This window comes from Staurois parvus, unplaced genomic scaffold (genome assembly GCF_062004578.1).
Source record: "Staurois parvus isolate SC_StPar_1 unplaced genomic scaffold, SC_StPar_1.0 ptg001037l, whole genome shotgun sequence".
NCBI classification, from domain to species: domain Eukaryota; kingdom Metazoa; phylum Chordata; class Amphibia; order Anura; family Ranidae; genus Staurois; species Staurois parvus.
This window is the reverse complement of record NW_028318833.1, coordinates 1,219,425-1,245,008: the sequence shown is the minus strand read 5'-3', so window position 1 is coordinate 1,245,008 and position 25,584 is coordinate 1,219,425. Positions and strand designations below refer to the sequence as shown.

The 25,584-nt window shown below is 41.8% G+C and overlaps 1 protein-coding gene across 1 annotated transcript in view; it reads right to left on the bottom strand.

Annotated features, from left to right (window-relative positions):
- Positions 1 to 25,279, bottom strand: part of LOC149441015 (uncharacterized) — a gene marked incomplete at its 3' end in the record, with an annotated part of 73,510 nt that extends 48,231 nt beyond the window's left edge. Inside the window, 10 exon segments of the mRNA XM_089657892.1 lie at positions 196 to 484; positions 3,575 to 3,624; positions 5,026 to 5,214; positions 8,567 to 8,846; positions 12,590 to 12,630; positions 16,633 to 16,823; positions 20,725 to 21,017; positions 24,226 to 24,263; positions 24,344 to 24,448; positions 25,240 to 25,279. Of these exon segments, the coding sequence (XP_089514018.1) occupies positions 196 to 484; positions 3,575 to 3,624; positions 5,026 to 5,214; positions 8,567 to 8,846; positions 12,590 to 12,630; positions 16,633 to 16,823; positions 20,725 to 21,017; positions 24,226 to 24,263; positions 24,344 to 24,448; positions 25,240 to 25,279 (1,516 nt within the window).
- Between the last annotated feature and the right edge of the window lie 305 nt (positions 25,280 to 25,584).

Below are 25,584 nucleotides of genomic sequence, written 5' to 3'. Positions count from 1 at the left end.
TAAGAACAACTCGTGTCCTGTATCTGCCATCTGTTTTTCTTTCTTATCAATCCTTTCTGCAGTCATAAATTTAATGCCTAATAATGAAGGATTCTTACTCTAAACAAGTCTGTACAGTTAATACAAATGAGACGTACTGTCCTTTTGCTACATTTAATAATGTGAATATAATATTTTAGTTAGGAAACTTCTTACCTAGTTTATGTACCAGCTGTCCAGTTACTTTTTGGTACAGAAATTCATTCTGTTGAGTGTGCGCTGGTCCATCCTTCATAGTGTGATATAGGATTGCTGCTGCACATTGAAGGTTTCCCTCTTCAAGACCTACATTATCATATGATAGCATTTTATGATAGGTGACTACTCTTTGTCCAAAGATGTCTAATGACAGCAAACTCCTCAGCCAACTGATATGGTCCTCTTGTGATACAGAGAAGATACCAATGGTGGATCTTGTAGAAGTTGATGTCTTCTGAGAAAAGGTCTAAAATGAGTAAACAAAAAGTAAGTCAATATTTGCTTAACTGAACATGGAAAATAATTAAAGGTTTATAGTTAGGAAAGGGTGTACGACTGTTCCATTAAAAAGAAAATGTCCTCTGAAGTCTCTTCAAAAACCCTCTAGGAGTGTTGGATGTCCGGTAACCTGCTGCATTCAGTGGTTCCTGCTGCAGAACGCTACGGTACATCACTAGAGGACACAGAAGTTACACAGGATTGGAGGGAGAACACAGTACAAAGTGAGGACCAGGAGATCATCACTCTTGGAAGGGTTGGTTTCTGAAGAGACTTTGGGGGACAATTTATTTTTTTTACTGCATTGAGGCTTTTACTGGCATGTGTAGTTGGAGAGGTAAGTATCCATCATCTTCTTTACAAGGGCAGCTTTTAAATTTTATTTTAAATTCAGTTTAGTGACAGAGTTACCTTGAAAACCCCCACTACAGCTTTGGTCAGCATTGCTTAGGAGAAAAATAAAGTGTCGTACGATATCGGCTATTAGAAAAGATTAAAGGCAGTTTTGAAAACCTAATTACTAAGCAATCCTGACCAGATTGCACACAACACTCAGACTCAATTTATAAAATAAATGAAAGTTGCAACAAGAGATTCCTCAGGAGCACCTGAACCCAAAGGTCACAATATACAGATATCATCATAAACAGTAACTTATTTTTTCTTGAAAAAAAATCAGCCCCCTCTAGGTAATAAATGTACATTGCAGGGATTTTAACACACCTTGTAGCAGATTCCTACCCATCTCTTCACTTCTGAAGAAAGAGTATTTGTTTGACAATTTCCTGTGCAAACTGATTCTTAATGGGGGGGTGGTGTCTGGTGCATTATAATACCTGATGCATGCTCAGTTTTCTAATGAGAAAAGTTGCAGTGTTTGTATCCCCTTAGAAGTATTTAACTCTTAGGGAATATCTCACCAAACTGAAATTCCTATTGCAGAAGATGCCTAAAATCTGACTACCTTAGTGCAGATATCTGGAAAAATCTGTGAGCCAATCACATAGCATGAAATGACATATCTGTGGAAGTTCTGTACCCCAGCTGTGCCATATTGCATTGCGGATTGAGAAGGGAAGGTCATTTGTTTTATTTCAGGTACTTATATAGTACCTGCACATGTGATGGATGTCCTCCTGGCCGGGTCACACTCACACAGGCACGAGACATCAGAGGCAGACATTACCTTCCTCTGCAGGCGCAGCTCTGTCTCCACTGATGAATGGGAAGAGAAGGACAGGAACTCCATAGTGATCAGCAGCCATCAGCCGTCTTGCAGTAAGGGACTGAGTCTGAGAGGAACACTGGAAAACACAGCAATTCAGCTGCTACAGTGGCCCCAGACATCGACATCTTTCTCTGTCCTTTCTTCCTCCCCTCTGTTGGCAGTGCATCCTAGGAGGCCGCCTAGTTTGCCTAATGGAAGCACTGGCCCTGCCTCTAGCAGCACAACTCTAAACAGGCTTTAATGCTCCCTGTAGCGGTTCCATTCACACAGGCAGGTATGCAGCCTGGAACTCTATGCCCATGTTCAGTTGCCTTCTCTCCAACAGCAACCAGCCAGAGGTCCTTTTCTATTTCTTGCCTTATTCTGCAGCACACTCTACAACCTGCGCTTCCCCCTAGCAGTACTCGGGTCATTGGTTTGACTCTCAACCATAGCACCACCTGCCTGGAGTTTGCATGCTCTCTGTGTGCTTCCATGGGTTTTCTCAGGGTATTCCGGTTTCATCCCACACTCCAAAGACATGCTGGGTGTCACAAGTTAACCTGCAGCCTCTTCTTTGTTTTTTCTTACCTCCTTGCTGCTCCTGATTCCTTCTCATGTTTGTCTGTGCTCTTCTATGGGCGTCATCTGCTGTCTTCTGGGTTTTATTTCCTTCCCTTCCATCACTTCCTGTCCCGCCTCCTCGTCTGCCTGTCTATATAAGAGGTGCTCAGACTGTGCCACTTTGCCTGAGCAACTTCTTAGTTGTTGGAGCTCCCATGTGTTTCCGCTGTGAATCCTGTGTTGTCTATCTGTGTACCGACCCCGGCTTTGTTCTTGACCTTGCTTGTTTTCCGCCTATCCTGACCTCAGCTTGCCCATTGGATTTCCTGTGTCTTCTCCCTTTGTACCATGCTTCCACTAGCGGTCTCCTCCACCTCAGCTGGATGTACCTGGGGGCCGCGACCTGGTCCCAGCCTGCTGCAAGTCCATCCCACTATCAGGAGACCTGGTGAACAAGCAGGCTGGAGCTTAGAATCCGCGCCCTGGGGAACCCCAAGCTGTGGATCTATAGAGCTCACTACCATACTGTAGGTATTGACACTGGGAGATTAATTGGATCCTGTCTAAATTGTCCTTAGTATGTATGAATGTGAGTTAGGGACCTTAGATTGTACACTCCTTGAGGGTTAGGGACTGATGTGAATGTACTATATATATATATATGTAAAGTGCTGTGTAAATTGATGGTGTTATATAAGTACCTGAAATAAATAAATTGTTGAATTTTCCACTTGTTTGTTCCTTGCAGGGCTTTTCATGTTCATTAAAGTTCATTAAAGCCCAATTAAAGCTACAGGTGTGGCAGGCAGTGTTGTACTTCCTTCAGAGTGGTGGGCACTGGGAACAAGGGACCCGAGGAAATAGCCACCCATTCGGAGGTGAGTGCTACATTGATCATTTTTTAATTGTTGTATTTTTTCTCCCCATGTAATTGAAGTGACAGAAGTCAGCCCCCTCCCTGCAATGGATGTCTCTATTGGTTAGAGCAGTTTTACTGCATTTCTGAGTAAGATGTCAACATGCGTTATAGCATCAGCCGGCAAGCTGGGACCACTTGTAAATCCAACACTCTGAATCTGGGGGCGCCTGACTCATTCAAGACACTCAACAAAAATGACTGTACCTGTCTCTTGGGTCTTTGGGCTACCTATTACATTGATGTGGAGTGAAAAATGAGATATTGTTACTAGTGCACACTGTTCTTCTATAAAGGCTGTGCCAATCTCAATACACTTTCGTACCGCAGAATCAGCCACTCCAACAATGCGTTCTTCTTTTTTTACTCACATTTAATGTTTCTGGGGTTGGTTGAGCAAGATCCGCTCTGTCAGCATGTTCTGGAAAATATGAAAGTACAATTATGGCATAGAATACAATACAGTAGCTCCCTGCTGGACTATAGTACAAAGGCACTATATGTGGGCAGCACAGTGTCTAAATGGTTAGGACTTCCACCTGGCAGCACTAGGGTCATTGGTTCAAATCCCAACCTTGGTACCACCTGCCTGGAGTTTGCATGTTCTCCCTGTGCCTGTGTGGGTTTCCTCCAGGTACACCGGTTTCCTACCATCCTCCAAAGACATGCTGGAAGGTTAATTGGCTCTTGTCTGCACTGACCCTAGTATGTGTATGTATGAATGTGAATTAGGGACCTTAGATTGTACACCCCTTGAGGCTTAGGGACTGATGTGAATGTATACTGTAAAGCGCTGAGCGAATTGTTGGCACTATATAAATTCTGTATAATAATACAATATATATTTAAAGAGCTGCATAAATTGATGTCCCATTTCCTTTCACTTCCTATTAAACAACAGAAAGTGAGAGGAAATCCCTTCAAACTGAGGGAAGCCCTAGACGAATGTCCCCATTGAAAGGTTAATTATTATGTATTTATTATTACATTTGTATATGATTTTTTTCATTTATTTGTGTATGTATTTTACATTCATTCATTTATTTATTATTATTATTATTATTATTATTATTATTAACACCCTAACCCCCCCCAAAAAAAAAAAAAATAATAATAATAATAATAAAAAAAGAAAAATATAAGAAAAAGATGATAAATAAAATATTAACCCCAGCCCAAGCCCTAACCCTAACCTAACCTTAACTCTGACCCCTTACCCTAACAAAAACAAAATAATAATAAATAAATAATGATAATAAAAAAAGAAATAAAAGTTGACAAAAACGAACGATGCAACAGATGATATTTTCCTCTATTGGCTAATAAAAAAAGCCCCACAAAAGTCAATAACGGCTAAAAACGCTGTATGAAAATTCTCAATATCACGGTAAAATATGTGTGAAGAATGCTCAAAAATGCTACGCTGAGATGTGAATGGAGACTAAGAGAGAAAGTGCTGTCACCCTCCTATGTCTGTCTGTGGAAGAACTGTGCAAATCCCAGGCATGGATGTACAGAAAGGTACAGTAACTCATCTGGCAGGTAAAACAGATCCCAAATCCCAAATCTTATTTTGTAAAGCGCTGAGCAAACTATCGGCGCTATATATACCCTGTATAATAATAATAATAATCTACCATTTGTATGTCATTTGTGTATTGAGATGTTTGTCTGGAGTTCAGATTTAGCTTCTTGTACTCTTACCAGTCTTATCATCACTTCCCAGATCTCCGTTGTCAGCGTTCTGCTCTATATTCCAGAATTGCTCAATGGACAGAATGGTTGGGGAACATTAAAGATGACGTCAGTAAGGGGGAATTACCTGACATCTGGCGGAATCGCTGTATTGTCTTCAGTTTTTGCACCAGTTTCATTTCATCTGCTTTATCTTCATCAAAAATGGGGCAGATATCTCCAGGCAATCCTTCAGTGTTGGAACAAAACTGCCTCACCCACATTCTCTCTCTTCCACCCGGCACATCATCGATAATCAGAACCACATTGTCCTTTCCTGCGTACAAATCAGAATAATAATCAGTATTGTTAATTATTGTTTATTAATATTATTGATTATTGATATCTCCTCCTCTTGGTGGCAAAAGTGCTTGACGCTTAAGCGCGTTTACAGGCATCAAGCGCTTGGGTGTTAATTCATTTCATTAACCAGAATAATAATCCTGGCCATTGAAATGAAATGAACGCTTAAGCGCTAAACGTGTCTAGTGTTAATACACGCTTAGGTGCTTTTGAATGCGTGACTCCTCTAGTGATATAAAGATCTATATAAAGGAATCAGGACCTCCTTCCTCCTGCTGGTGACCCCTCTAGTGATATTAAGATCTACATAGAGGAACCGGGACCTCCTTCCTCCTGCTGGGGATCCCTCTAGTGATATTAAGATCTACATAGAGAAATCAGGACCTCCTTCCTCCTGCTGGTGACCCCTGTAGTGATATAAAGATCTATATAGAGTAATCAGGACCTCCTTCCTCCTGCTGGTGATCCCTTTAGTGATATAAGGATCTATATAGAGTAATCAGGACCTCCTTCCTCCTGCTGGTGATCCCTTTAGTGATATAAGGATCTATATAGAGTAATCAGGACCTCCTTCATCCTGCTGGTGATCCCTTTAGTGATATAAGGATCTATATAGAGGAATCAGGACCTCCTTCCTTCTGTCTGCAACCCCTCTAGTGATAAAAAGATCTATATAGAGGAATCAGGACCTCCTTCATCCTGCTGGTGACCCTGCTAGTGATATAAAGATCTATATAGAAGAATCAGGACCTCCTTCCTCCTGCTGGTGACCCCTCTAGTGATATAAAGATCTATATAGAGGAATCGGGACCTCCTTCCTCCTGCCGGTGACCCCTCTAGTGATATAAAGATCTATATAGAGGAATCAGGACCTCCTTCCTCCTGCCCGGTGACCCCTCTAGTGATATAAAGATCTATATAGAAGAATCAGGACCTCCTTCCTCCTGCCGGTGACCCCTCTAGTGATGTAAAGATCTATATAGAGGAATGAGGACCTCCGTCCTCCTGCTGGAGACCCCTCTAGTGATATAAAGATCTATATAGAGGAATCAGGACCTCCTTCCTCCTGCCGGTGACCCCTCTAGTGATATAAAGATCTATATAGAAGAATCAGGACCTCCTTCCTCCTGCCGGTGACCCCTCTAGTGATATAAAGATCTATATAGAAGAATCAGGACCTCCTTCCTCCTGCCCGAGACTCCTCTAGAGATATAAAGATCTATATAGAGGAATCAGGACCTCCTTCCTCCTGCTGGGGACCCCTCTAGAGATATAAAGATCTATATAGAGGAATCAGGACCTTCGTCTTCCTGCTGGGGATCCCTCTAGTGATATAAAGATCTATATAGAGGAATCAGGACCTCCTTCCTACTGCTGGTGACCCCTCTAGTGATATAAAGGTCTATATAGAGGGATCAGGACCTCTTTCATAATACTGGTGATCCCTTTAGTGATACATGCTTGAATTATTTTTGCTTTTTCAACTGCTTGACCACACTGTTCATTCATTTTGCAATCATCTGAAATAAGTGTCACTCACACCTTTTCCTCACCATTCAGGACAATGTCAGTCAAGCACAATGGAAAAAAAGGAGATATTTTGTGAAGACATTGCTGGAAATAAAGTTATCCAAGCCTCAATTTTACCCCTCAACAGTCAATGACAGGAATGTGCAGAAAGGACCAAAAAGGAACCAGAAATGTGCAGCAAATTGGAGAAATGGTGATTGGTAAACAAAAATTAAAATAGAAAAATTGGGAACCTCCCCTTCTCCTTTCTTGGTTTTGCATGTTTGTGGTCTTTGGAGGTTATCTGTAGTGTGGAGTAATGGAATGCCATATGGATACTGGCATCTATGCATTTTAACATCTATGCTTAATTTAATTATTTAAACAATGGGGGTCATATGCCTCTGGTAATCTTTCACTTGTGGCACTGCAAGCCTTTCTAACCTGTGAAATCACATTCTTCACCCTGTAGTGCCCCTCTAGTTAGCCAGGGGGAGCTAGCTAGGTTTTTCAGTTACAGCCTGGATGGCAGCCTAGTATGAGTCAGTCTGGGATGAGTCAGCTAGGTTACTCTGGGTCAGGGCTGAGGGATCTTCAGGCCAGTTTCCTGATACTACCCCCTGCTCTAGAAGCTTGAGAAGTTTCTAGAAGACAGTGAGTGGGGGTAAGGAGGGGCTGATCTGCATACTCAAGGGATTCTGACCAATCCCCAAGGTTGAGACTTGGCATGGGGTCATTTCAGCCCTTAAGTATGAGAGAGCCTGATTAGGAAGTAGTCAGTGTTGGGTGGAAGATGATGTGAGAAGGCTGGAGTGTGGAGCGTGGGAGGGGAACCAGGGAGGGGCCTACCTGCAGGCAGGAGCTGTAAGAGAGGATCTCTCAGCCCCAACCGTCCCCTGAGAGAGGACAGCCTGGGAAGCAGGCAAGTAGCCAGCCCAGAATAAGGCCTGAAGACAGCCTGAAGAAAGCCTGAAGAAAGCTTGCAAGAGAGGACTGAGTGAGTAATCCCACACCCCCCTGGGCCAGATAATGGGAGAGGGCAGTCAGGTGGCCAACCCAACTAGCTTCTCATCTAGAGCTTCTCAGCTAAAGTGGCAGTTTCTGGCTCCCCTTACCCAGGGATTCCATCAGGCAGCTGGGTGAAGGGGAGAATTAATCTGGGGTCTGAGGTAGAACAACCAGAGGGCTGGAGAGCTCTCCAAGAAAAGAATCTTTGTTTGTGGACTTGTACATAGTTGCTAAGGAGTGGTCCTCAAGTTGCAGTTTCCTTGGGTATCCCATACACCCTATCCAAGTTTAATACCCCTTGATAAAACAAAAAAAAAACAAGCTCAAGAACTGTTTACTGTCTCCAGTGTGCAAGGTCTGAAGAAAATGTGTGTTGCCTGGCTGAGCAGGACTATAGGGGACCCAAAACTCAGCGACTCCTAAGGGGGTAGTGCTACACACCTACAATGATGATGTCTGGGGTATTCACTCATAAACATAACATTATTGCCTGGATCCACCATGTCTACAGTACAGGTACTGAAACAAAAGCATATCTAAAGGTATGTGCAGTAAACTTGAATTGCCTTCTGTCAGGAAATGAAAAAAATCACAAAAGGCTAGTGGTAGTACAAAAAGAAAATATTTGAGATCCCTCAGGGACAGATGTGGACAGTACTATGCTGATGGTATAGAAAGAACATATATTAAGTTACGAGGAGTTCATGTTATAAAAGAAGAAATGTGCCGTTTTGCGTAGTTAGCGCACGTCTAGATATCTATGGGCACTTTATTTGGCACAGGCTGGTTTGCCCCAGGAAGATTCTTACCAAGTTTTCCAGAAAGTTGTTGTAGCACTGTGTCATATATAAATCCCCGCTCACTATTGATGGGCCTTCCACTGTTCATACTGTGAAAGATGATCCCGAATTTACATTGTAATACTGTTTCACTAAGTCTTCCATTCTCATGCAAAGAAATAGTTTGCAGTGTGACTGTTCTGTGTCCAAATATTTCAGACGACAGCAGTTTCCGCAGCCAGTCAATGGTGCGGCCTTCCAGTATGGAGAAGATGACAATGTCGCGTCTTGGAGGAGGTACAAAGGTATCCTAAGAGGAGGATAATTAAAGAGCATTTAAATAAACTGTACAATAGAAATGTCTACAACAAAGAAGAAGAAAACAAATAAAGTATCAGCCGCTCTCCTCATACCAGGGTGTTAGGTGTAATTCTGGAATCTGAGCTCTCCTTTCAGCCCCACATCCAGTCACTGTCCAAATCTTGCCGCCTTGACCTGCATCATGTTTCCAAAATATGTCCAGTCTTAACCAATACCACCATCAAGGCACTACTCCACTCCTTTGTTATCTATAGTCATTGCTAATTCAACTGCCTCCTGCCTCTACATATAGGCTATCCCTCCTCCATCCTATCCTGAATGTTTCTACCAGACTCACCTACCTTACCAACCACTTAGTGGCCACTGCCACTCTCTGCCAGTCCCTCTACTGGTATATTACTATGAATAAAATTCAAAATATTACCAAAAGCCATCCACAACTCTACCCTGAGCTACATCACCAACCTCATCTCAAAATATTTCCCAAGCCGTCCTTTCCACTCCTCTGAAGACCTCCTGCCCTCATCATCTCCTCCCATGCTCGCCTCCACGACTTCTCCAGAGCCTTTCCCATCCTGTCTGCCTTTAGTTTATCCCTGAAAAGTCATCCCCTCAGGAAACTCTTTAGCCTGTTAGAGGTGCAGGGTTCCTATTGAGGACAGTCACTCAGTATGGGAAGGACAGTGCTGTTCTTTTATGATGTGCCTTTGACAATATTGTCATTTGTGAGTATATTACCTATAATCTTTTATCAATAAATGTTTTTAAAGGTAATTCACTTGGCCGGTGCTCACTCTGTTTGTTTTCTTTGCATCTAGTGTATTTGGACTTCCCCGATCCTTTGAAGGCAGCAAGGCATGCACTTTCCAAGACATTGGAGATGTGGTTGTAGCCTCTGTTGAGTCCACCTCCAAGCACAGGTATATTTGTGTTTGCTATTTTCCTCAGGAAAACCTATCTGGCCTCTGACTTACAACTGCATTTTAGTTTCTTGAACGACTCTTCTGCTCACAGTTATTACCTTTTTTAGTCTCTTGCCCTTCATTTTAGAATGCAAGCTTTCACAATCAGGGCCATGAGGGTGTCTGGGGTCCTTTACAATCATGAAAACTTGATACTTTCCTTTTGCCTATCCCTAAATCCTGACCAAAGCAGATCCCCCTCACATAAGTACTAGGTTCTGATGACCGCGCACGCAGGAGTCTTTAATACTTCAGGATGAAACGTTCACTCATTTGATTGTGCATATGCGTTAGAACCCCATACACTTGTATGGGGCTCTTTTGATGCAAGAGCTATTCGGAAGACAGTCCCATAGAAGTCTATGGGGATCTACAGTGCAGGAATGGCCAGGAGAAGGGATATTTCATATAAAGGTGCTGGAGTTTCCTGCAGGCCACAGTTATCTGATCCACATAAGAATACATGTTGGAGGGGCACTGGGTTAGGTCAACACAAATGTTGAATTTGTTTTTAAAATTAGGCTGTGAAGTAACCAAAGGACTCTGCTAAGCATTATTTATGTCTATGGTAAACACGTAAGAATATTTAAAAAAAAACGTTTTTAGGCACCCATACTTCACTCACAAAGAAGAAGTTAAAATGTTAGAATCCAAAAATGTTAATTAATGCCCTCAGCATAGTATAGCTGCGTATTGCATGCACTGACACCCAGGGGTGTATTTACCACAAGGCAAATAAGGCATTTGCCTTGGGTGGCATTTTTCAGGAGACGCATGTGGAAGGTGACAGAAGATGGAGACCAGGTGAGGCACTGCCTGATCTCCGCCATGAGATCTGAGAGAGGCCGCTGTGGAGGTATAGGCCGACTCTCATTCCCGCACAGGGGGGACACTGGGGATGGCTGGTTGCATTCAAGAACCTGTCTGTTTGCCCTTTTTATTTTTTTTTAAACATTACAGTAGTTCAGTTGTAAGACTGAAGACAGCAGCTGATTTAGTTTTTCAGTACATACTATATTGCCAAAGTATTGGCCAGCTCTCCAAATAATGTGATTCAGGTGTTCTAATCACCTCCATGCCCACAGATGTATACAATCAAGCCCCTAGGCATGCAGACTGCTTCTACAAACATTGGTGAAAGAATGGGTCGCTCTCAGGAGCTCAGTGACTCCAAGCGTGGTCCCGTGATAGGTGGCCACCTGTGCAATAAGTCCATCCATGACATTTCCTGGCTACTAAATATTCCACGCTCAACTGTTAGTGGGATTATAACAAAGTGGGAGCAACTGGGAACAACAGCCACTCAGCCACCAAGTGGTAGGCCACGTCACATGACAGGGCGGGGTCAGCGCATGCTGAAGCGCACAGTGCGCAGAAGTCACCAACTGTCTGCAGAGTCAATAGCTAAAGACCTCCAAACTTGGTGTGGCCTTCAGATTAGCCCAACAACAGTGCGTAGAGAGCTTCATGGAATGGTTTCCATGACCGAGCAGCTGCATCCAAGCCTTACATCACCAAGTGCAATGCAAAGTGTCGGATGCCGTGGTGTAAAGCACGCCGCCACTGGACTGTAGAGCAGGGGAGACGTGTTCTCTGAAGTGACCAATCACGCTTCTCTGTCTGGCAATCCGATGGCCGAGTCTGGGTTTGGCTGTTGCCAGGAGAATGGTACTTGCCTGACTGCATTGTGCCAAATTTAAAGTTTGGTGGAGGGGGGATTATGGTGTGGGGGTGTTTTTCAGGGGTTGGACTTGACCCCCTAGTTCCAGTGAAGGGAACTCATTTCGTGCTCCCAACTTTGTGGGAAGAGTTTGGGGATGGCCCCTTCCTGTTCCAACATGACTGCGCACCACTGCACAAAGCAAGATCCATAAAGACATGGAGGAGACAGTTTATGGTGGAGGAACTTGACTGTCCTGCACAGAGTCCTGATTTCAACCCGATCGAACACCTTTGGGATGAATTAGAGCGGAGACTGCGAGCCAGGCCTCCTCCCCCGACATCAGTGCCTGACCTCACAAATGCCCTGCTGGAAGAATGGTCCAACCTTCCCATAGACACCCTCCTAAACCTTGTGGGCAGCCTTCCCAGAAGAGTTGAAGCTGTTATAGCTGCAAAGGGCGGGGCCAACTCAATATTGAACCCTACGGACTAAGACTGGGAGGCCATTAAAGTTCATGTGCGTGGAAAGGCAGGCGGCCCAATACTTTTGGCAATATAGTGTATATTTGTTTTCACATCTTCAAGAAGGCCACATGTTGGTATAGTTCAGAACCTTCTCAACACAGCAAAATAACACTAGTCAAATTGTAGACTCAAATATGCCCCCTTTTACATGGACATTCTGATCAGGTCCACCTGCCTGTTTTTCAGGTGGACATGATCAAAACCTCTATTCTCCTCTATGGAGTGGCGGGTGTAAAAGGATATTTGTCCATTTACACCCGCCGACATCCAATTTGATCCGACTCACCAAAAAGAGTTGGATGGGGATCCATTCCCCTTCCATCCACCAGATCAGATGAGATGGCATTTGGATAGAAATGGACAGGCACTCCGTTTCCATCCAACTGCCCATAGAGGACAGTGGGCTGTGTCGGTGTCAGCTCTGCAGCAGCGGAGCAGACACGGACCTGTCTTCCGCTTGCTCAGCGGTGATCAGCGGAGAGATTCCCTGCTGAGCAAACAGATCCGCTGATGGGTCCACCCTGTGTGAAAGGGGCCTAAGTCTGTGCATTTTGTAAGAGAAAATAGTTTGACTATCACTCACTTTTAACGATGGTCTTTGTCTTTGTGGCCTTCTTTTTTCCTCTGAAAAATATAAAAGTTGTAGAGATACAGATAGCTGCTTGTATCATTGAAGTCATTAGAACTTATAGAAACAGCATTACTCTAATCAAGCTCCAGTCCTTGATGGCCACGCAGGCCATGGTTTTGGTATAAACAGAGTCATTGTGTAATTCTCTGTAAACTAAACCTTTATTTATTGCTGTCTGTTAGAGAAAGAGAAAACGTGTCCAGACCAGGGGCGGATTGACCATTTGGAAACTCGGGCACTGCCCGAGGGCTGGGGTCAGTAAGGGGCCCCATGAGATGCTCCTGGTACCTTTTTCATAGGCTTTTTTGAGTTTAGGCAAGGACACAGGGGCCCCATGATCCCCTATTGCCCGGGGGCCCCATGAGTTGTCTGTCCGCCCCTGGTCCAGACCCTGCCCCTCCAGGACTAGAGGTGGACACCCCTATTCTAAAGTAATGGACACACAAGGTCACAAATCTGGGTTATTTAAAGTGGCTCTAAAGCCTACACATTTTCTTACCTTAACCACTTGCTGACCACCCCATAGCAGATGTACAGCTACAGGGCAGCCGCGCTGGTGGTGGCCGGTAATCTGAAACAGCATGGTACCACATGAAGAGGGACAGAAGACAGATGGAAGATGGGTCCATTGTGGTTGAATTCCAGGCAAGAGACAATTCATTAACAGTATACTTAGTGAATACTCCTCTGCCTTTCTTTAGCATGTTTTGGAGATTAAGTTTGGAGACTTTAACCCCTTCCTTTCCAGCCCTGGTGTCCCTTTAACTGGGTCTTTATGCCAAGGGAGTGGGAAGAACATCACCGTTGTGTTCCTTCAATTCCTGATCATTATTAGTTATCAGGAGTTTTCCATGACATCTTTATACAAGTACATAGGAAGAAGTGGAAGGAGACACTCGGTTGTCAGGCCCCATTCACATCTCCACGTAGCCAAGACTCAAATCCCCGCATGCATTTGTTTTGGAGCATTCTCACTCTTCATGCATGCGGCCGCTCATTCACTTGAATGGGCTGCCCTACACGCAACAATCGCCCCAGAGAAGCTCAGAAATTTTTGGGAGCGAAGCATGGTGTGCTACCACAGTTTTTACTGCATGTGCCGCACATGGGGTAACTTTAACATGTAATGACAACACAAACATGATGCACATTTGCAGTGTGTTTCTGAAACACATGGCACAGCGCGCATTTTCTGTGCAGTTTGCCATGTGTTAGGAAACACACAGATGTGAATGGAGCCTTACTGTTCTTGTGTAAACACACCAGTTTCATTTTCAGGCCCCATTCACATCTAGAGGAGTGGGAGCGCACATTTTTTGGCTTGTTTTTTCAGTGGCACACTTAGGGCAGCCCATTGATTTCAATGGGCTGTGCTACACGTGGCAAAGTAGCTTATGGGACATTTTGGCGTGATGTGGGTTGTATGTTTTTCACTCTGCGTTTTGCTGCATTTGTCACTCGTTGTTTTCACGTGGCAAAATGTGTGCTTGTTTCTGTGCTTGGTGTGTTTTAGGTGTATAAAGGTGTGTCAATATTGTTGTGCATATTGTAACAGGGTTTTTTTGTGGCATTGGTGCCATAAAGGCTTCTTTCTGGCAACTCAATCATGCAGCTCACTTTTGTTTAAGTATTGGCGAATTGTGCTTCCTCAAAAAAACCACACTGCCTTTTACCCGAGCAGCCTGTATTTCTCCTGTACTTTTTTTTTGTATTCCGAACCATTCCTCTGGCAGTTGTGGCTGCCATCTTTCTTGGTCTACCTGACCTTGGCTTGGTATAAAGAAATCCCAGAACTTTTCACTTCTTAATAAGTGATTGAACAGTACTGACTGGCATATTCAAGGCTTTGCATATCTTTTTATATCCTTTTCCATCTTTATAAAGTTCATTACCTTGTAACGCAGGTCTTTTGACAGTTCTTTTCTGCTCCCCATGGCTCAGTATCTAGCCTGCTCAATGCATCCACGTCAGAGCTAACAAACTCATTGACTATTTATACACAAACACTAATTGCAATTTTAAAAGCCTCAGATGTGGGAAATTAACCTTTAATTGCCACCTTGTGTGTCTGTACCAAGGCCAAACATTCCAGGGGAGGGAAACCTTTGATCCAGGACATTTGGGGGATTTCTGTTATCATTATGATTTAACCACTTGCCTACCAGGCACTTATACCCCCTTCCTTACCAGGCCAATTTTCAGCTTTCAGTGCTGCCGCACTTTGATTGACAATTGCGCGGTCATGCAACATTGTACCTATATGAAATTTTGATCATTTTTTTCTCACAAATAGAGCTTTCTTTTGGTGGTATTTAATCGCCACTGGGCGCTTTACTTTTTGCGCTATAAATAAAAAAAGTGCAAAAAATTTGAAAAAAAAAAGTTTATTTGTTTCTTTTATAAAATTTTTCAAACAGGTATTTTTTCTCCTTCACTGATGTGCGTTGATGAGGCAGCACTGATGGGCACTGATAGGCGGCACTGATGGGCACTGATAGGCAGCACTAAAGGGCACTGATAGGCAGTACTAATGAGGTGGCACGGATAGGCGGCACTGATAGACAGCACTAATTAGGGGTCACGGATAGGCGGCACTAATATGCAGCACTGATAGGCGGCACTGATAGGTGACACTGATGATGGGTACTGATAGACGGCACTGACTGGCATCACTGCTGGGCACTGACTGGCGGCACTGACTGGCACAACCCCTGGGCACTGACTGGTGGCACTGACTGGCAGCACTGCTGGGCTGCACTAGTGGGTGGCACTGGTGGGCAGCACTGGTGGGTGGGCACAGGTGGGTGGCACTGGTGGGCACAGGTGGGTGGCACTGCTGGGCACATGTAGGTGGCACTTCTGGGCACAGGTGGGTGGCACTGCAGAGTGGCACAGGTGGGTGCACTGCTGGGCACAGGTGGGTGCACTGATGGGCACGGGTGGGCGGAGCTAGTGGGCGCACTGCTGGGCGGAACTTGCGGGTGGCACTGCTGGGCACCGATCATCAGGGCACTGATCATCAGTGCCCTGATGATCGGTGCCGATCCCCGCTCTGACAACTGCCGGTTCTCGGCAGTACTTTCCTCACGATCTGACAGCGTGAAGAAAGTGCAGCCGAGAAACGGCACTTGCATTTCCTTCTGATCAGCGTGTCATTGGACACCGCTGATCAGGTGCTAAAAGGCCGCTGTGATTGGCCTTTTACCACATCACGTGATCAGCTGTGTCCGTAGGACACAGCAATCATGGAGATCGCCGGGTGCGCGCCCCCTGGGGCGCGCAGGAGAGCGCGTTCTGGGAGGACGTCATATGACGTCCACTCAGAACTGGCCGGCCGCAGTGAAGCCGTCATTCGGCTATCTGCGGTCGGCAGCTGGTTAAAAAGGTCCCAACAACTATGTGATAATAAATGGCTTCATATGATCATCATCCTTCAATAAAAGAGTTTCTTGGCACGATCAGTCATATTTTCAATATCAATGCCAAAATTTCATGATTTCTGCCAGGGTATGCAAAACTTTGAGCACAACTGTAGATGTTGGGGGGCTAACATTTATGTCTGAATAAAATCTAGGGTAGTTTGGCTCATCTCTACTGTCAATGAAAGGACTGAAGTCAATTTGTAGATTAAAACATTTTACTAACGACTGAATATGTTTTCTTCCCCAACACCAGATAAAAAATCTGTACCAGGCTTGAATACCCATGCACACTTTTTGAAAAAGGAAGCACTTTTTTGCACAGTGGCTTGACCCCCAACCCACCACCCCACCCCACTATGTAACCACTACAGGACTACAATTAGCAAAGCAACTTATCTTAATGGTATTTGTTAAGAACTGCAACACTTCAGGCTAAGTGCCCAGGGGTGCCCTCAGGTCTTTGAAGATCCTAGAAATGCCCCAGGTTTGTTATGTTGCTAAATCCACCAGCATTGTGAATTTCCCCATTTAATGCAGCAATGGACAGAGATCACATAATTTAAAGAAAATTACCTGACGGATGACAAAATTGCTTTATACTCTTCAATTTTCCTTCAAGTTGCATTTTATCAGCTTTCTCTGGATGTGATATGAGGAGGAGGTCACTGGCCCACTTTCCAATACTGGGCTGATTCTTCAGGATCCGAGTCTTCTCCTCATCACTGTTGTCCTCCAAATCATCAACCAGCACAATGACTCTGTCCCTCCCTGGGTACACAGAGGAGGTAATCAGTCAAAATAGATACATTTGAATTATCTATTTTATTACCTGTATCATTTGACATGTTCTTTCAATTTCCTTCTGTTTATGCAAGATGTAGAATTTGAATGCAAACTAATCAAATGTCATTTATCTTGAAGGGACTAGTTTGGCATATATTTTATTTATTTGTTTATTAGAATAAGACCTAAAAACTGGATTGTATATTTTTGAATATTTTTAATATATATACTGTATATATATATATATATATACACACACACACACACACACACACACACACGAGGTCTGCAAAAAGTTTCAGCAATTTTTTAAAACTCTATTCCAACTCTAAAAGTGCTGATCTCTCTCTCTCTCTCTCTCTCTCTCTCTCTCTCTCTCTCTCTCTCTCTCTCTCTCCACTACTGGTAGCATGAGGCCATACCTGGACCCTACAGAGGTTGCACAGGCAGTCCAACTCCTCCAGGAAGCACATCAATACGTGTCAGTGCCAGAAAGCTTGATGTTTCTCCCAGCACAGTCTCAAAAGCATGGAGGAGATTCCAGGAGACAGACAGTTCCTCTAGGAGAGCTGGACAGGGCCGTAGAAGGTCCTTAACCCATCAGCAGGACCGGTATCTGCTCCTTTGTGCAAGGAGGAACAGGATGAGCCATGCCAGAGACCTAAAAAATGACCTCCAGCAGGCCACTGGTGTGAATGTCTCTGACGAAACAATCAGAAAGACTTCATGAGGGTGGCCTAAGGGCCTGACCAGAGGCGGAATGACAACTCATGGGGCCCCCGGGCAATAGGGGATCATGGGGCCCCTTGTTCTTGCCCAAACTCAAAAAAGCCTATGAAAAAGGTACCAGGGGTATCTCATGGGGCCCCCTACTGACCCCGGGCCCTCGGGCAGTGCCCGAGTTTCCAAATGGTCAGTCCGCCCCTGGGCCTGAAATCCTCTAGTGGGCCCTGTGCTCACTGCCCAGCACCATAGAGCTGGATTGGCATATGCCATTGAACACCAGAAGTGGCAGGTCCACCACTGGCACTCTGTGCTTTTCACAGATGAGAGCAGGTTCACCCTGAGCACATGTGACAGAGGTGAAAGGGTCTGGAGAAGCCGTGGAGAACATTCTGCTGCCTGTAACATCGTTCAGCATGGCCGTTTTGGTGGTGGGTCAGTGATGGCCTAAGAAAGCATGGAGGGACACACAGATCTCTAAAGGCTAGACAATGAAACCATGACTGCCATTAGGTATCGGGATGAAATCTTTGGACCCATTGTCAGACCCTACGCTGGTGCAGTGGGTCCTGGGTTCCTCCTAGTGCATAACAATGCCTGGCCTCATGTGGCGAGAGTATGCAGGCAGCTCCTGGGGGATGTGGGGCATTACAGTGGCTAAATGGTTAGCACTTCCGCCTGGCAGTACCGGGGTCGTTGGTTCGAATCACAACCATGGCACCACCTGCCTGGAGTTTGCATGTTCTCCCTGTGCCTGCATTGGTTTCCTCTGGATACTCCGGTTTCCTCCCACACTCCAAAGACATGCTGGTAGGTGAATTGGATCCTGTCTAAATTGGCCCTAGTATGTGTATGTATGAATGTGAGTTAGGGACCTTAGATTGTACACCCCTTGAGGGTTAGGGACTGATGTGAATGTACAATATATATGTAAAGCGCTGTGTACATTGACGGCGCTATATAAGTACCTGAAATAAATAAATAATGAAGGAATTGATACCACTGAATGGCCCCCACGCTCGCCTGACCTAAATCCAATAGAACACATCTGAGATATCGTGCTTCAATCCATCTGGTGCCACCAGGTTGCACCTCAGACTGTCCAGGAGCTAAGTGATGCCCTGGTCCAGATCTAGAAGGAAATCCCCCAGGACACCATCTGTGGTCTGAGTAGGAGCATGCCCCAACATTGGCAAGTATGCATACAAGCATGTGAGGGCCATACAAACTACTGAGGACCATTCTGATTTGCTGCAATAACATTTCAGCAAATGGACTCGCCTGCTGCTTAATTTATTCACTTTGATTTTGGGGTTGTCTTTGAATTCAGTCCTCTGTAGGTTAATAAATTTCATCTCCATCAAACGATGGGGCGTCCTTACATTCCTGACACATTACCTCGTCCATGTCAGTATAGAGATCCAGCAGGAGATTCTTCCCCATTGAGATCTGATGTCGTTTAAAAAAAAAAATAGATAGATAGATAGATAGATAGATAGATAGATAATAGATAGATAGATAATAGATAGAATATAGATAGATAGATAGATAGATAGATAGATAGATAGATAGATAATAGATAGATAGATAATAGATAGATAGATAGATAGATAGATAGATAGATAGATAGATAGATAATAGATAGATAGATAATAGATAGAATATAGATAGATAGATAATAGATAGATAGATAGATAGATAGATAGATAGATAGATAGATAGATAGATAGATAGATAGATAGATAGATAATAGATAGATAGATAGATAGATAGATAGATAGATAGATAGATAGATAATAGATAGATAGATAATAGATAGATAGATAGATAATAGATAGATAGATAGATAATAGATAGATAGATAGATAGATAGATAGATAGATAGATAGATAGATAGATAGATAGGTAGATAATAGATAGATAGATAGATAGATAGATAGATAGATAGATAATAGATAGATAATAGATAGATAGATAGATAGATAGATAGATAGATAGATAGATAGATAGATAGATAATAGATAATAGATAGATAATAGATAGATAGATAGATAGATAGATAGATAGATAGATAGATGATAGATAGATAGATGATAAATAGATAGATAATAGATAGATAGATAGATAGATAGATAGATAGATAGATGATAAATAGATAGATAATAGATAGATAGATAGATAGATAGATAGATAGATAGATAGATAGATAGATAATAGATAGATAGATAATAGATAGAATATAGATAGATAGATAATAGATAGATAGATAGATAGATAGATAGATAATAGATAGATAGATAATAGATAGATAGATAGATAGATAGATAGATAGATAGATAGATAGATAGATAGATAGATAATAGATAGATAATAGATAGATAATAGATAGATAGATAGATAGATAGATAGATAGATAATAGATAGATGATAGATAGATAGATAGATAGATAGATAGATAGATAGATAGATAGATAATAGACAGATAATAGATAGATAGATAGATAGATAGATAGATAGATAATAGATAGATAGATAGATAGATAGATAGATAGATAGATAGATAGATAAATTGTTCATGATTCCAATGTTATGGGTGCTACCTGCAAGTTCATTAGTAAAATGATACTTTTTTTTATAAACAATACAAAATTGGCCATAAATCATGCCTAAGAATTTCTAAACCTAAAATAACATTTTAAGTCCAATTGAAGAGGAGTGAGCTATGACATGGAAGAAGATAGAGGTTGTGCTAAAGAATTGACAATTCAAATTTACTAGTCAAGTTCATAAAAGGTGCATAAAAATTAAAAATGGTTTATGGAAAGGAAAAAACTGTCAGTAAGCTTTTAAAATACTTCATTTTTCTGTGCATTTGACTACAATTCTATTTTAGGTGGGTGACAGGGTCTCTTTGAGGTGCCCTACAATTAAGACAGTTATAGTCCAAAAAAGGCCTTTACTAATTATAACTTTCTCATGTAGAAATATTGATACTTATGTGGTCAGAGAAGAGATGCGTGTAGCATATTGTGTGTGTATGTCGGAAATTTGCATCTCTTGGCCAAGAAGATGGAGGGTCTGGTTATTGGGTCTGACCACATTCATCCAGTATTAATTGCTAACATGTTCATATTCATTCCTAGCCAACAAACAATTCACTTTTGCTGTGTTCTGTATTCTGTACCAAGTGTTCTATTGAGATAATCCAACTCTTCATTATACAGGGAGTCACTGACATCTGTGATGTTGATTCTTCCTCTGTTCTTGGTGTGATACAGAATCCCAAATGTGAACGGAGATAAATCATCCATGAACTGCTGGAATCCATAGTTGGAGATGTAACAGGGTCTAACTTCCTGGATTGTCTTTCTGAAATAGTCTGAGGTCAGGAGTTTCACCAGCCAGGAGTAATCATCGCTAGATGATCTGGAGAAGATCCCAACAATGTGCCTCTGAGATGGTTCATGATAAGACAAAAAAAAGGAAGATTAATGGAATTATTTTGGAGAACGTCTAATACATATTGATTCATTATTGAGCATGTGAACATAAACATAAATGAACATTATCGAGGTTCCCACCATCCAATGAATGTAATCTTACCTGGAATATTATATATCCTCGTCCATATTTTGGGCACTACTGTACAGTTTTACAAAAGTTTGCTGGTCCAATGTGATTACAGCAATTGCACCTTGGCTTATGATCAAGATGTAGACTTCAAAGTGACACAATAGATAGTACAATTTCATGGTCCAATAAATGTACAAAGTCTCCAGCACTCTAGAAAATTCTCTCATCTTATAATTGAAAATATTTTTTGGAGTGCTGGTGACTTTCTGTGTGTATTGTGCAATTAAGTAACCATTAGCTACTTTCTGTTTACATCCAATGTCAACTCCACAACCCATCCTGTGTGTCACAAGTAGAGATGAGCGAATTATTCAAAAATTTGATTCGGCTGATTCGCCGAATTTGCGGGAGAAATTCGATTCGATGCAAATTTATTCGCTGCGAATTTAACTTATTTAAAGGGTTTCTAGGCTTCAGAGAGCCTTTATATTAGTGCAGAACACTGTACCTTTAATTTAAATGCCCTTGGAGTCTGCTGGGGAAGAGAAATAATACTGTCAGTCAGTATGACATGCAGATGAGTGCCGTCGATCTTAGAATCACCGCACACTTCACTCATTTGGGCAGTCACGGGGCACGACGAAGAAGAAGAAGAAGAAGAAGAAAAAGAAGAATGAAAAGAAGAATGAAAAGAAGAAGAAGAAGAATGAAAAGAAGAAGAAGAAGAATGAAAAGAAGAATGAGAAGAAGAATGAAAAGAAGAAGAAGAAGAATGAAAAGAAGAATGAAAAGAAGAAGAAGAAGAATGAAAAGAAGAATGAAAAGAAGAATGAAAAGAAGAAGAAGAAGAATGAAAAGAAGAAGAATGAAAAGAAGAATGAAAAGAAGAAGAAGAAGAATGAAAAGAAGAAGAAGAAGAATGAAAAGAAGAATGAAAAGAAGAAGAAGAAGAATGAAAAGAAGAAGAAGAATGAAAAGAAGAAGAAGAAGAATGAAAAGAAGAATGAAAAGAAGAAGAAGAAGAATGAAAAGAAGAAGAAGAAGAAGAAGAAGAATGAAAAGAAGAATGAAAAGAAGAAGAAGAAGAATGAAAAGAAGAAGAAGAATGAAAAGAAGAATGAAAAGAAGAAGAAGAAGAATGAAAAGAAGAATGAAAAGAAGAAGAATGAAAAGAAGTAGAAGAAGAATGAAAAGAAGAATGAAAAGAAGAAGAATGAAAAGAAGAAGAAGAAGAATGAAAAGAAGAATGAAAAGAAGAAGAAGAAGAAGAAGAAGAAGAATGAAAAGAAGAAGAAGAATGAAAAGAAGGAGAATGAAAAGAAGAAGAAGAAGAATGAAAAGAAGAAGAAGAAGAATGAAAAGAAGAAGAATGAAAAGAAGAAGAAGAATGAAAAGAAGAAGAAGAAGAAGACTGAAAAGAAGAATGAGAAGAAGAATGAAAAGAAGAATGAAAAGAAGAATGAAAAGAAGAAGAATGAAAAGAAGAAGAAGAATGAGAAGAAGAATGAAAAGAAGAAGAAGAAGAATGAAAAGAAGAATGAAAAGAAGAAGAAGAAGAATGAAAAGAAGAATGAAAAGAAGAATGAGAAGAATGAAAAGAAGAATGAAAAAAAGAAGAATGAAGAGAAGAAGAATGAAAAGAAGAAGAAGAGGAATGAAAAGAAGAAGAAGAATGAAAAGAAGAATGAAAAGAAGAAGAAGAAGAATGAAAAGAAGAAGAAGAAGAATGAAAAGAAGAATGAAAAGAAGAAGAATGAAAAGAAGAAGAAGAAGAATGAAAAGAAGCAGAAGAAGAATGAAAAGAAGAATGAAAAGAAGAAGAAGAAGAATGAAAAGAAGAAGAAGAAGAAGAAGAATGAAAAGAAGAATGAAAATAAGAAGAACAAGAATGAAAAGAAGAAGAAGAATGAAAAGAAGAAGAAGAAGAATGAAAAGAAGAATGAAAAGAAGAAGAAGAAGAATGAAAAGAAGAAGAAGAAGAAGAAGAAGAAGAATGAAAAGAAGAAGAAGAATCAAAAGAAGAAGTATTCCAGTACAGCAAAAAGTGTATCTGCAGAGAGCTCCGCTATTTCTGACAGTTCTCTGACAGTTCTGACAGTTCATTTACAGCGGTTGAAACATTGTATCTATTTATTTCTGAATAAAAACATCTGTATCCTAAATGGAAACAAATAGATACAATGTTTCAACCGCTGTAAATGAACTGTCAGAACTGTCAGAAATAGCGGAGCTCTCTGCAGTGACACTTTTGCCGGCTGATCGGGAAAAATTCGATTCGTGCACCCGAAGTTTGCTAAAATTCGGATTCGATGCGAATCAAATTTTTCCCGATATTCGAAACGAATTCCACTTCGCCTGGTTCGATTCGCTCATCTCTAGTCACAAGCATCAAAAACTAACAAAAGACGTACATGTGATTTAAATTCCTACTGCATGACTACAACAATACTTTAAAGCGGTATTAAACTCAAATACAAAAATGGCCACATTTGTTTTCTTTTTTTTAGACTTCCTTTTTCTTTTTCTTTTTACTGGGTGATCAGTAGATCGCTAGTGCTAAGCAGGTCTCCTGCAGACCTGTCAGTATACTTGCTTGGCTGGGATGTACAAGCAAGCAGATACACTGACATGAAGAATCAATGAACTACCATGGCTCCCTACAGCACCGTGGTAGTATACTGAGAACTACAAGCCGACAGCCACTAAGGCTGTCGGGACTTGTAGTTCCATTTATTCAAAGAAATCTGTGAATTAAAGACGCTGCCGTGTGGGTGGAGACCCGCAGAGCCATGCTCTATTCAAAATGTGACAGCTTGTACGGGGAACTTCTGCCTGTACTACTGTCATGGGGGAGATCGGGCGGAGGCTGCAGCATGTTACATGTTCCCCCCTACAACAGGTGGAACATGTAACTAGTTCCCAAAGGTGAACTTATCCTTTAAGATGTCAAGTCAACTAACTATAATGTGTTGATATACTGCTTTGGAGGAATCAAACTCATATTTTATAATCAACAAGGCAAATCTACATTTTCTGTTGGCTGAAATAAAAGCAAAGCAGGGTCAGCTCTATACAACTGTCACCTACCTTGGAGGGATCTATGTTGGGAGAACTGGGGGAAATTTCTAAATAAAAAACACAGATAAAACATTAGCAAATATACATTGAATGTAACATTAGACACAATCTATAAATAAATCCTCACCTTGATGGTAGGGCTTTCTTTGTGGAGCTGATGGTTTGGAGATGGAAGGAACCCCAGGTCTGTCCAGGTCTGAGGTGTCTAGGTTGGGAAGTGATGGATCGTATCCTGGAACATACAATATTACATGGATTGAGAAGTCAGGAGACAGAAGAAGATGGGTCCATTATTAAAGATAAACTCCAGGCAAGTAACTATCCCTCTTTCCTTTCTGTGTTTTGTAGCACATTTTGGAGTGCAGGATAAATGTTTGGAGACTTCAAACAATGCTGGCCAAGAAATGATTGCCAACAAGTGTGCCCCCTTCTATGAGAACTCCTTAGTACTGTAATGATGAAGGTAACATTCAAGGTTGACCAACATATGTCTTTTCCCTCCCTTTTTCCATCCTTTTTTGTATATTTTTTACTTGACAGCACAGTTTACATTTTAGCAATTGGATGGGTTCAGTATATGGCCAAAAGGGATGAAATTAATGATGACTCTTGAGGTATCTGGTTACAATGAATCTTGATAGAAATAAAAAAAAATACCTTTTTTTTACTGTGTGGATGAAGCTGCCCATCATAGAAATTAATCTATTGTCATATTTCATTCAACCTGCATGAATATGTGTTACATTTGCCCAATATATCCTAATCAATTATACCTTATTCTTTTTAAAGGATAACCTTTTGCACACAAATAATAAATGCGCAGTGTTTTGAAGGTAAACATTTTTGTCTGCAGCAGCCTGTAAAGCATTGCATCAGAGATCAACAGATCGCTAGTGCCATGCAGGTCTCCTGCTGACCTGTCAGTGTACATCCCATACAGGCAAGCAGATATACTGATAGGAATAATCAATGAACTACCTCAGAGCTCTACAGCGCCGTGGTAGTTATTTGAAAACTACAAACCGACAGCCGCTGAGGCTATAGGGACTTGCAGTTCTTTCATTCACAAGACACTGTAAGACTGGCTAGAAAAACACAATGACCCAGATCATGAAAACTGGATGGACCTAATAAGGATGGAAGGAAGATACAAATCAGGAAATGTTGGGCTGTGGTCCTGGTAGAAGCTCCTGAAGGAAGCCATGACATTTGATGGGTCATTGCTCTATCAATGGCAATGATATTAATGATGGAATTAAATTTACAGGCAACAGAGGAAAATAATATGGATTACATTTTTTCTCCAATGTTTAGGAGATTTGAAACCAACATTTTCACATTTGGTAATACATCTATAATTGTGCAGAA